Raw genomic sequence first — 12,510 nt, 5'->3', positions numbered from 1 at the left:
CACCGCTGGCTCCTCTCGATCTGCTGCCAACCAGCACCCAGGCCCCGTCCCGCAGGGCAGCTCCTGCCACTGCTCTCCGGTTTACACTCGTGCCTGGTGTCCCTCTGTCCCGGATAGAGAATCTGGCATTTGTTAATCTCCATGTCACCGATGACTGCCCAGCGCTCCTGCCATGCACCCCTTCGCCCCTCCCTGCCCGGTGAACCCTCCACCCGCAGGGCTGTGACGTGTCCCCGATGACTGCCCAGCGCTCCTGCCATCGCCCCCTCCGCCCCTCCCTGCCCGGTGAACCCTCCACCCGCAGGGCTGTGACGTGTCCCCGATGACTGCCCAGCGCTCCTGCCATCGCCCCCTCCGCCCCTCCCTGCCCGGTGAACCCTCCACCCGCAGGGCTGTGACGTGTCCCCGATGACTGCCCAGCGCTCCTGCCATCGCCCCCTCCGCCCCTCCCTGCCCGGTGAACCCTCCACCCGCAGGGCTGTGACGTGTCACCGATGGCTGCCCAGCGCTCCTGCCATCGCCCCCTCCGCCCCTCCTGCCCCGGTGAGCCCCTCCACCTGTGACGCAGCTGCTCCCTCTCGGCCCCGCTGGGCGCGCACGGACCGTCCGGTTCCGCGCCCGTGGGGCTCTGACTCGGGCACCGGGCAGCCAGGGGCCCATCGGGGTTACCAAAGACTGAGGCAAAACCAGCATGGAGCGCCTCCTCCTCTCCTTCATCCCTGTTTGTCAGGTGACCGTCTTCAACAGGGATTGCTCCAAGAACTTCTCCTGCTATAAATGTACTTAAAAGTGCCTTTCTTGTTATTTGACATAATACTGACCAGTTTACACTCTAAGATTTGGCCCTTTGTGTCTTCTCCCTGCATACCCAGCATGGTTCCACTCCTGCGAACCCTGAGCTCGCTTCCGCAGGCCGTACGGGCCCGTTTGCCTCCAGGAGCTCCTTTTGGGCCGAGCTGCTCTGCCCCGCTCGGCGCTGGGCACAGCGGGGCCGCCTCCAGGAGCTCCTTTTGGGCCGAGCTGCTCTGCCCCGCTCGGCGCTGGGCACAGCGGGGCCGCCTCGAGGCCCCTTTTTGGCCGAGCTGCTCTGCCCCGCTCGGCGCTGGGCACAGCGGGGCCGCCTCCAGGAGCTCCTTTTGGGCCGAGCTGCTCTGTGCCCCGCTTGGCGCTGGGCACAGCGGGGCCGCCTCCAGGAGCTCCTTTTGGCCGAGCTGCTCTGCCCCGCTTGGCGCTGGGCACAGCGGGGCCGCCTCCAGGAGCTCCTTTTGGCCGAGCTGCTCTGCCCCGCTCGGCGCTGGGCACAGCGGGGCCGCCCGTGCCCGCTCTGTCAGAGGCGCCGCTGAGACACCGACCGGCTCTCGCTGACTCCTCAGCCCTCAAAGCAGATTCTCAGAGGACACAGATAAGTAGCTCCCCAAACAGCTTAAAGTTTGCTCTCTTGAAATCCAGGGGAGCAACTCTGCTGAGGTTATTTTCTCATTGCACTGAGATTTTAAGCTCAACCGTCCAGTGATCCCGTGGACAAGGCAGCCCCCCCCGTGAGCCCCTCTGCTCACACAGGAGCCCGGGGGGGCAGCTCCCGGCCGGCTCAGCGAGGGTTTGTGATGAGAAGCGATCGATGAACCGGAGGAGTTTCCCAGCACAGTCACAGCAGTGATTCCCGTGTCTGGGGAGCTCAAATCTCCCACAAGGACAAGGGCCACTGCTCCAGAGATTCCTCCTAATTGCCCCTGCAGAATAATTAATCAGTGCGATCATCCCGGCTGGGCAATCGATAGCAGACACCCGCCATGACCTCTGCTTTGTTTTCCCGGCCCCTGATCCTCACCCAGCGGCTTTAAACCGCGTCCCCCCCCCGAAGGGCCGCACCGTGCATGTGGTGCAGCCCCCGCGCTCCTGTCCCTCCAAACAGCCCGTCACCGCCGTCCCAGCGCGGACTCGTTCCACCAGCTCCTACACCAACGATATCATAGCTCCAGAACTGCCCAGCGCTTCCAGTTCATATTTGTTTCTCATATTGCATGCACTGCTGTGCCGCTGTTATAGGAAAATAGAAAATTAGGATTTTAGGCCTATATCAGTGTTATAAGCTGTGCTGCTAAGGCTGCAAGTCTCAGCTTGTCTCCTGTATAGCCCTTGCCCAGAACCAGGAGCATGGTTACCTTATGCTTGCTTTGTACCTTTAGTTAAGACATTGATAAATGTTATTCTTAGGTTTGCTGATTTCTGTACTAGACTGATGAACTATGGATAACAAATGAGACAGGTAGAACTTCAAAGCTAGCCCTGCAACCCGAGGACTTTTCGTCTGGTATTTGCCGAAGTGGAACATGAAGAAAGAAGTGAAACCTGCAGACCACTGGGACGGAAGGAACCTGAAGACATCGACAGTGATAGACAGTGATAAATTTTGCTTAATTGCATAATACCTGTTAGAACCCTATATAATGACTAGCTGTATTGCTGTATGATTGTCACTCTCTGAGGAGGTGATCGCTGTTCCTGCGAATCTTCTACAATAAATACTGCTCAGAGTAACCCACGAGAGTTCGAGTCTCCCTCCAGCGCCTTCCTAATAACCTTTTTCAGCCACCATTTCAGATGTGCTCCCTGGAGCAGTGTATCTGTTCCCGTTAGCGTTGCCATTTCACCTCTCCTGTTGGGATTCCAGTTCAAAGCCCTCTCAATGAGTCCCACCAGTTCACGACAAAGCCGCATTTTCCGCGTTGGGCCGGGTGGGTCCCCGCAGGGCCCAGCACCCCTCGTGCTCCCAGGGCTCTCCGTGCTCAGATAAGGGAGCTGTGGCGGAGCCCGGCTCCTGGAGCCACGTGCTGACGTCTTGCTCGCGCCTTTTTCTTCCAGTGCGTCTCCTGACTGCTGGACTGAGGAAAACACGACCTGTGCTCCCAAAGCTTTCAGCGTTCTTCCCAGGGCCCTGAAATGTCTTCTTGTTGCAACACCATTAGTTCCCACATGAAAAAGCTGGAGTGGGTCATAGTCCAAGGCTGTACTAAGCTTGTCGCTCGTCTGGTGACATCCCCTACTCGGGCCTGGGCGGACAGCAAGCTTCCCGGGCAGGGGTCTGCCTGCGAGCGGGCGCCTCCGATCGCTCAGCAGGGACTCACCCACCACCGTAACGTGCGCCGGTCTCACCGCAGCTCCTGTTGCAAGGAGCCGGGCGATCTCACCTGGGGGAGAACTTGCACAGGTTCCTCCTCTCCCATCTCTCCGTGCGCTCTGTCCGCCCCGCCCCGTGGAGGGGGCTGAGCCGTGAGGGGATTCCGGCCGCCCCGTCTGTCCTGACACCGCCCGTCCGGGACCCGGCTCAGCAGCGGCCGCCAGGGACGGCAGAGCCGGCTGCCCGGGCCAGCCCCTCTGCCGCAGACAGACGGACAGCCGGGCACCCCGGGCCAGCCCCTCTGCCGCAGACAGACGGACAGCCGGGCACCCCGGGCCAGCCCCTCTGCCGCAGACAGACGGACAGCCGGGCACCCCGGGCCAGCCCCTCTGCCGCAGACAGACGGACAGCCGGGCACCCCGGGCCAGCCCCTCTGCCGCAGACAGACGGACAGCCGGGCACCCCGGGCCAGCCCCTCTGCCGCAGACAGACGGACAGCCGGGCACCCCGGGCCAGCCCCTCTGCCGCAGACAGACGGACAGCCGGGCACCCCGGGCCAGCCCCTCTGCCGCAGACAGACGGACAGCCGGGCACCACGGGCCAGCCCCTCTGCCGCAGACAGACGGACAGCCGGGCACCCCGGGCCAGCCCCTCTGCCGCAGACAGACGGACAGCCGGGCACCCCGGGCCAGCCCCTCTGCCGCAGACAGACGGACAGCCGGGCACCCCGGGCCAGCCCCTCTGCCGCAGACAGACGGACAGCCGGGCACCACGGGCCAGCCCCTCTGCCGCAGACAGACGGACAGCCGGGCACCCCGGGCCCCTCAGAGAAGAAACACGGGTTGAAATGTTTGAAACAGGAAACATCGGCTAAAATGCCACATCTTTGATTAGGTCACACCACAAAGCTCAGACTATGGTTATCAGATCAGGAGTTCCTTCTGAGGTCGCTATTTATATATTTAATCTCAGCTGTAACTGTTCCATCTGAAGGTATAAAAGATTTAAATGTCTCTGAACCAGCACAAGCTTGTGTTATTTCAGGTCAGGAAACTTGCACCACGGGCTCTAAGGAAACGTACTTTGCTTACAGCTCTTGCTCCTGTTCCAGCTGAAACGTTGCCTGTGGTCTCACAGCACCCATTTCTGGCTCTTGTAGCGGTGCTGCTGGGCTGCGGCAGGGAACGTGAACCGGGGCACCTGCCTTTGGTACAGAGCTGCAGGAGCACAGCACGTCTGGCTCACCCCACCTGCGGCTGCTGCTGACCCCGCGTCGCTCAGCTCAGCATTCAGTCAAATACGCCAAACGCAGAGAAAAGTAAACCCCAGCAAAACTGGTTTTGTGGGAATTGCTTTCACTATTAAAGTGCTATTTCCTTATTTGGTTATTGCAGCAAAACCTGAAAAAAGGCTGAGAGGTGAGATAAGGGAAAAACATCATCTCCGCGAAGAAACGGAGCTGCTGCAATGGACACACAGGCACCAGTCCCACGGCGGTCCTGTAAAAGGTAAGACAGCAGCACAATACCCTCGAGAGGCCCTTGACATTTACTTGACAACATTATACAAATTCCATCTGAAAAATAATCTTTATTATATATACAGGAGCACATGCTCCAGGAAGGTATAGGCCAAGTGTTTGGTCACTGAGTTTTATAGAGTTGAAGTCCACGCGGATAACCGGCAGTGCACAAATGGATACACAGTGCCCGTGTTCGGGACCTGCCAGAGATCCAGCGGCTTTAGTGCCACGATGAAACCAACCCATCCGCAAACAGGCTGGAGAATCTTCCTTTACCAGCAGTATCAACGGAACAGCTGCTTTCCCATGGGAAGAATGTGACTGACAATGCTCTAGCAAAGGCAGGTACGATCCTCTGAACAGAGCGACCGCTTGGTCTCTGACGGGGAACTGGAACCACCTTCTTTGCACTCACCCTCCTCCCGTCGGAGCAGAGTAGTCTCAATTCCAGGATGTATTCGGGATTTCTTTACAAAACATGGCATTCCATATATTCTATAAGATCACATCCATTTGCATCAGGTTGCTTTAGATTCTACCACGTCTAATGACCAGCACTAGCTTTCTACAACCGGCTTTTCCTAAAGCCGAGATGCCAGAAGGTTCCAGAACTCTATTCCCTTCCTCAGTTTATTTCTGGAGCCTCTACCTTTGGTACCTTTGCTGTGGGCACACATACCACACTATGGACCCTTCAACGCAGCCCGTACGGGTTTCATCCCGTGGCTGTTCCAGGACGAGGACGCAGGATCACGGCCGCGCTCAGTTCAAGAGGTACGGAAGCACCTTCCCTCATCACAGGTGCACGAAAGTTATAAACAGCAAGGTTATAACTTATTGCTTTTCAGCTACTGAATTACTGATGTTATTTTACAGGCTCATCAGGGGAGATATATGACTGGTTTTAAATGGAATGCTTAGCAGGTCCAGATATATTAATTATATACTAATTTTGGCCTTTCTTCAACATGAGAAGCAACTGAGCAGGAAACACAAATCTGAAATTCAATTCATGTTCCTTAAAGTGTCTGCAGCTTCCTTAGGATTTGCATTCAAATGGAGCTGAGCCACGGAGCACATCCAGGGAACTGAAGAAAGGAAGGAAGCTTCTCTTTCTTACAGTAGCCACAGGGTTTCCCCAGCCCAGGTCACTGATCCAGTCTCGGACGGGGAAGATCCTGCAGCTCCGGGAAGTGTCCAAGTACTGCAGCAACTCAAGAGTATTTTTCTTATTCCCACCTGCACTATTCCTGTTGCTATTCCTGCACAATACCACATTATGAGTGGTGCTAGCTCCAGGTACAGGAGCAGAATCTGTCCTTGAAGCCTGTAGCATGGGGACCCCAACTCAAAGATGTGCCACTCCCTTGGGAAACACCAAGGGAACGGCACGTCCCGGAAACAGCCCGAGCAGCAGCACCCGCTGCCGCCTCCCCGGCAGCGCCCGGGGATGCTGCTGGGTGCAGCTGCGCCCCAAGGGCTGACCTGGAAAGAGAGAAGCGCTGCCCTGTGACAGGGAATGCGGGCCGGGGGTGCACAGGGGCCGCGGCTCACGAGGTCGCTGTTCCTGTTCAGAGGTGGCCTGTAAAGCACAGGAGGAGCAGGACGTGGACAGCGAGCAGATACGTGGCCACTAGCAGAGGCAAGCGGGTCCGGGACCGGAACAGAGCGCGTAACAGGCGCCGCGGTCCAGCGACGTTCCGAGTCTGGAGGAGTAACAGAGAAAGCGGTCAGCGCAGCAGCGGCGTCCCCAGCTCCACCCACAGCTCTCTGGGTGACGAGCACCAGTTTAGGCTCATGACCCGAGCCTTCCCAAACCCACTCCACTGCCAGATTCAGCCTCTAGAGCCGACCCTCGGTGGGATATTCCTTCTGCTCTCTGCAGGCTCCTCATGAGCTGGCTCTGTCCAATTCTAACGGAGAAGGAGCAACAGAATGCAGAATATTTCCCCCTCCAGCATTTGGTCCCTATGAATTTTTAGCTCATCCAAGTGAAATATGAACCAATGGATCAATGGCACTTTTCTGCTACAGCACAGAGCTACTAGGAGTCCTGATTCACAACCTGGCCTAGAAGAAGAGTTTTTATTTATTTGTTGTGTTCTTTCCTCCTTGCATCTGAAAGGACTTCGGAACCATTGAACAAGCTGCCGTCGAGTGACCCTGCTCTACAGTGGCTCCTCCAGGAGTCCTCAGACAAAAATGTGTCTGCTACAGTAAAAAACCCCAGCACGAGCCCAGAGCAGCATCCGGGTACGGCTCCCGGCGCCGTTCCGCTGAGATCGCCAGCCCCAGGGCCCACGAGACCAGAGGGCGAACTGCTCCGCGGGGCAAACTGCTCCGCGGGGCAAACGCAAACGCCTGCGCGGGGCAAACGCAAACGCCTGCGCGGGGCGCGACAGGCGGCTGTGAGACAGGGAACAGCAGCTCCCGGCCCCACCGAGCCGCCTGAGAGATGAGGAGTGCGGAGAAACCGCGACGGTCACTGAGCAAAGGGCAGAGTGCGGACACGGCAGGTGCTGGGGCCAGTGACATCTACTCCTCGTGCACGAGATCACACGTCATTTGCACATGCTCTGCCTGTCTGCTCACCACCGAGGCCCTGAATGTTCCGCAAGGAACAAGAGACCATGTTTGAGGCACAACGCTGGCCTACATTTTAGCTACCCTGTTTCCCTGAAAATAAGACAGGGTCTTATACAACTTTTGTTCCAAGAGATGCTTACATTTTACATGTATAGCTGCCTGGACACCATTTAAATAGACTTTTTTAATAAACGGTAACTAGGGCTTATTTTGGAGTAGGGCTTATATTCTGAGCATCCTAAAAATTCTGAAAAATCATGCTAGGGCTTATTTTCAGGGTAGGTCTTATTTTCAGGGAAACAGGGTACCTCTGAAATTTAGTCTGCTTATGCAGACTGTAGTAAAGCCATGATCAGAACAATATGTGGCTTTTGGCACAGAAAACACAGCAAGACAAGAGCAGAATCCTACACAAACCTGAAAAAATGTAAATGTGCCTACAGAAGGATTTAGCTGCTATAGGTCCCTAGTTTTCAGTTCACACTTCCTGCATCAGCCATGGCTCACATCATTGACAGCCACAAATGTCAGTTCTTACTTTGCTGAAAGTGTTATCCGCAGACTCGATCAGCAAGGAGTGCTCATGACCTGGGGTCACGTCAATGCTGGTGCTTGAGGAAGACGTCCACTCATTTGACTGCAACCTGCCGCAAAACACATAACATTAAATTCAGTTTCTTATGATCCCCAAACCAGCACTGCAGACACGCTTAGGAAATGAGGTGTTTCTTCAGCAAGTCGTCAGCCATTGCAAGCAAGTCGTGGCCTCACTGACAGGCGCTGGTTTGGTCTGTCCAGCCGTGGTGCCCCCGCGCCCCGGCTGAGCAGGACGGGCTGGCCCGGCCAGCAGGACCCTCCTTCCCCAGCGCGGGTCCGGCAGCACCGGACAGAGCAGAGCAGGCTCCGCTCTCCCTGCACGTTGTATTCGCCCAGCGCCGCTCCCGTGCCGCTCGATGAGCGATGACCCCTCCTCTCCAGCAGAGCGGAGACCCCAGCGGCGGCAGCGGAGCCGATTCTCACCTGAGTTATATCCCGTCACTCATAATATTCTTGTGCTGTTTTTTCTTTTAGTCTTTCAGGAATTTTAAACACTTTAACTTAACTGAGGTCTCTGTGTTTTACATGAGAGCTTTCCAATGAAATTTCCTAGTGTGTGACTTGAAAGAAGCTAGGGCAGAAGATTTAACTGTGTATTTTAAATTCTATGAATCATTTTGGAAGCCAGCTCTGGTCTCCATAGCACTGGTTCTTGCTGTTTTCTAGTGACAGATGTTCACGATTGCCAAGATACGGTTAAGGGACGAATGCGGAAGCAGCACTGTCCGTCTCCAGGCGAGCACCAGTCGGTGAGAGCAGTTGCAGGAGGAGCTCACAGGCGTCGATGCTGCAGTTGCCTGAGCTGTGTGGCAATTACTAAGGAACTTCATCCAGAGTTCTTCCATACAGACCTCCTTCTCGGATGAACCATGATGTGTGTCAGAAGAAAGGCATCGTTTTTATGTAAAAGAATCCAATAGTGAGCTTTACTTCAACCGAGATACACAGTGCATTGGGTGTAAATGGCAAGGTTTCGGTAACAGGGAGGCCAAGCGAGAGCTGCGTGGCAGGAGCCCATGAAGCGCCCCGTTCCGGTCACAGCTCTTTCCAGCTGGCCTGGCAACGGGTGATGGTTCCCTGCCTGCCAAAACCACAGCCAGAGGAGCACATGGTGCCTCTCTGATCAAACATATCTAACAAAACGTGGCAGCTGCTATGGCAGGGAGGAAATGAGTAAGAAACAAGGAGCAGCAGAGAGGTCACCCAGCCTCACCAAAGGGAGCGAACGTAACACGGTGCAAACAGGACAGGATACCTGGAAGGGGGGAGGAGAGGTGTCCTGACTGAAGAAAGGCAGAGAAGTGTCTTCCCTAAGTGTTTAATTGTTTCTCAATGCCCAAATTAATTAAAATAATATGTTAATTGGCAATACATTGCAATTGAGTGGCAATTTTCAAGTGAAGACTGTTTTGCCCATGACACACAGGTGCTTACTGAGGAGACAGATCCCCTGGAAGGAGGAAATACCCAATTCCCAGCCTCCAAATTATATTTTCCAGTATTTAATTTAACTAATTGAGGAAGCTGGCATCTCATTTCTAGTCAGACTAGAAACCACTAGTCTAGTCAGACTAGAAACCACCCCAACCACTCTGTGATTCTGAGACAGACACGGTGTAGCCGTTTCTGTGCCCCCAGTGACATTGGCAGAGGATTCAATGAAGCGCAGATGAACAAGGAACCCGGGCCACCGTACTCCTGCGGTGACCCCGCGGGTCACCAGCGCCCTCACCTCCTGAGCTGGTCCTGTGCCGCACACAGCGCCTCCTCCACAGCCAGACGACGGTCCCGTTCCTCCTCCAGCTGCTCCTCCAGATACCTCAGATCCTGCTTTGTGCTGCTATGTAAGCGTTCGGTTTCAGACAGCCTGTCGGAAAATAACCAAGTGTATGTCAAAAAAGGGCTAATTAATGGACTATTTTGTTTCTATTATATTCACTGATGCGGTATGGGAACAGATTCCAATTCCCTTCCACTTCACACAGAAGGCCTAGTTATCTTTTACAAATATATTTAAACTAATTGGAAAGCAAGAAAGCAGATAAATCTCTTGAAGCTTCTGTGTCACACCAGGAAGGAGTTCCTTGGCTCTATCGTCCATGGCCCCACCTTCTGAAAATGACTTTGAAAGGGTACACAGAGTCATGTGCTAGATCTCAGTTCCAGAAGGCTACAAGGAACTATTTGCTAGGTCTCAATTCCAGACATTCTCAGGCTAACGGCCTTGAGACCAGGACTGTCGATATACCTAAGCAGTTACTGAGGATGCAACCCATCAAATCAAAGACGCTAATTTGGCTGGTGACTATCAACTGGAATTGCTGCCGCGTGGTGTCTCTTCAGTTCTTGGAGCTCTGCCCAAAGAGATAACTAACAACAGCTGTCCAGCGCCTGTGACAGTCCCTCCACTTCTGCAAGGTCCGAGCCTGGAACTGAGTTCTTCCAACTCTGTGACACAGACTAGCGGAACCAGGCTCAGCAGTGGCCCAAAGAGCACTCAGCACTGACGCCCCCATCCCTCTTTGCTCAGGTTTTGTTACCTCAGCTGCAGCTCCTGCAGTTCTGGTGTGTAACTGCCGCTCTGAGGCTCGTTCTTTTCTTGGGGCGCTCCTGGGGCAGCATCTGTTGCAAACAGCTCCTGAAAGAGGCAAGAACGCAGGGCAGGTTGCACTGAACAAAGAGGCAGAGTAGCTGTAACGCTGCACAGTCGGTGCAGCCCTCTGCAGTGAGGTTTTCCCGAAATCCCGCCCTTACCGTGCCCTTGTCCGCAGGCTGCAGCTCCTGCAGCTTCCTCTCCAGCAGCAGGCAGCGGTTCGGCACCTCGCCGCGGTGCTGCCGGCTCTCGCCGCCCCGGCCGCTGCCGCGCAGCTGGAGGGACAGCGCGTTCTTCTCCTCGAAGACCTGGGAGAGCTGGGCAGAGAACACGACCGCTGAGAACTCGTGTTTTTGTGGAAGCGAGACTGTTCCCTGTGTAACTGCGAGTAAGAGTCCTGCAGAGAACATGGGAACTGCCGCACTGCACTCGCTAACATCCAAAAACCAGTGACAATCTCCAACAGCAGCTTGTGCCTCAGGTCTCAGGAGTCCAAACACATCAACACGATGTACAGAGTGACACGCTTCCAAAACAAGATTTCTGAAGTGCCGAGATTGACCTAAACCTTTCAGAAATACTATCAGTAAATTATGATTTTATATTCTTGCCTGCTTCTTGAATGCAACACTTTCTGAAGACTGCTAAATTCTGAGTCCTCCATTTCAACGTGGGAACCAGACTGCTTGTGATTCGGCACTGAAACACACACTTTTTCAAGATCACCAGCGTGCCTTCCCAAGTCTGGAAAGAACTCCCAGCAACAGAAATGAACCTGGGAACCTCTTTCTTCATGTAACCTTGCTCTCTGGTCCCTGTGACTGGTCTCCCCCTCTCTCCCCTTCATCCTTTCTCCACTGTCCCCCCAGTCTGTCCTCTCTCTGCCCTCTGCCCTCCTCTCGTCCATTCCTCCACTCCTTTGTCCCCCTCCATGCTCCCTCTGGTCACCTTGGGGAAAGGGCACTCACTCAATTCAGTGGCAGGCAAGATGCCAGTTCAGACACACTGTCACTGATCCACTCGTGTCCTGGAGCGTGCCCCGGCCCAGCCAGTCCAGCTGTGCCAGCTGTCACCTCCCCCAGGCTCCTGCCCACCCCAGTCCGCTCGCTGCAGGGAGAGCAGAGAAACGGGAACGGCCCTGGTGCTGTGCAAGCGCTTCTCGGTGACAGTTGACACACTGGTGTGTTACTGACCCGCTCTAGTCACAAACCTGTCACAGCGCCCAGGGACTGCTGCGAGGAAAATTAACGCCAGCCCAGCCAGCTCCAGCACACGGAGCTTTTAACATCATCACCACGGTATCCACATTTGGAAACCGAGCTATGAACCAGACAAATGAGCTACTACACAGTCACAAATTGGCTGCACTGCTGGACTCAAAGGCAACAAGAGGTGGCTTAACAGCCAGCAATGTTCACAATACTCCTGGGGCACACACTGGCTCAACGCTAAGAGCAATGTAAGGTGTGACACAGAGTAAAGCAGCAGCAAATCTGCAGTCAGTACTGAATTTGGGGGAGCGGCTGACATTACAAAGACCAAAATTTCAATCTGGAGGGACCTTGAGAAACTTTAGGATTGGGCCAGTGTGAGTCCTAAGCTCAGCAAGAAGTGTAAAACTGCGCCTGAGGCAAAACCTGCGTGTCGGGTCGGGGTGGGACGGGGCTGCGAGGCAGCAGCTCTGTGGGGACCAGCGTCCCAGCGCCCGGCGGACGCCCCCAGCACGTCCCTGCGGTGACCGCGGCAGGCGCACCACGGCGCTGCGGAGAGCGCACGGGCCGAGGGACCCGCTGACACCAAGCAGAGCGGCCAACAGGACTGCGCCTGAGCTGCTGGGACCGGAATTAGGGCACTCGTTTTCAGCTGTGGAGGTCCCAGGCGACTGCACCTGTGCAAATGTGACACCCATCCACAAGCAGGGCAGAAGGAGGATGTGGGGAACTACAAAGGTAGGCAGCAGGACTTTGGTGCCAGGGAAGGCCATGGAGTAGATCATCTTGGATGTCATCACACAGCACATACAGGACAACCGGTGGTCAGCATGGGTTTATAAAAGACAGGTCCTCCTTGACCAGCCTGATCTCCCTCTATGAC

General features: G+C 55.2%; 1 protein-coding gene across 1 annotated transcript in view; it reads right to left on the bottom strand.

The window, feature by feature from the left end:
- Nucleotides 1-4,397: 4,397 nt before the first annotated feature.
- The window catches only part of GOLGB1 (golgin B1), a 51,791-nt gene continuing 43,678 nt past the window's right edge, over nucleotides 4,398-12,510 (bottom strand). Inside the window, exons 18-22 of the mRNA XM_082076366.1 lie at nucleotides 10,578-10,733; nucleotides 10,364-10,461; nucleotides 9,556-9,690; nucleotides 7,765-7,870; nucleotides 4,398-6,346 (exon numbers count right to left, since the gene is read on the bottom strand). Coding sequence (XP_081932492.1) covers nucleotides 6,212-6,346; nucleotides 7,765-7,870; nucleotides 9,556-9,690; nucleotides 10,364-10,461; nucleotides 10,578-10,733 — 630 coding nt within the window. The 3' untranslated portion in view covers nucleotides 4,398-6,211. The remainder of the gene's footprint in view (nucleotides 6,347-7,764; nucleotides 7,871-9,555; nucleotides 9,691-10,363; nucleotides 10,462-10,577; nucleotides 10,734-12,510) is intronic.

The sequence above is a fragment of the Streptopelia decaocto genome (assembly GCF_964273445.1).
Source record: "Streptopelia decaocto genome assembly, chromosome: 1".
In the NCBI taxonomy this organism is placed as follows: domain Eukaryota; kingdom Metazoa; phylum Chordata; class Aves; order Columbiformes; family Columbidae; genus Streptopelia; species Streptopelia decaocto.
The sequence above is the reverse complement of the archived record's forward strand: the minus strand, read 5'-3'. Positions and strand labels throughout refer to the sequence as shown.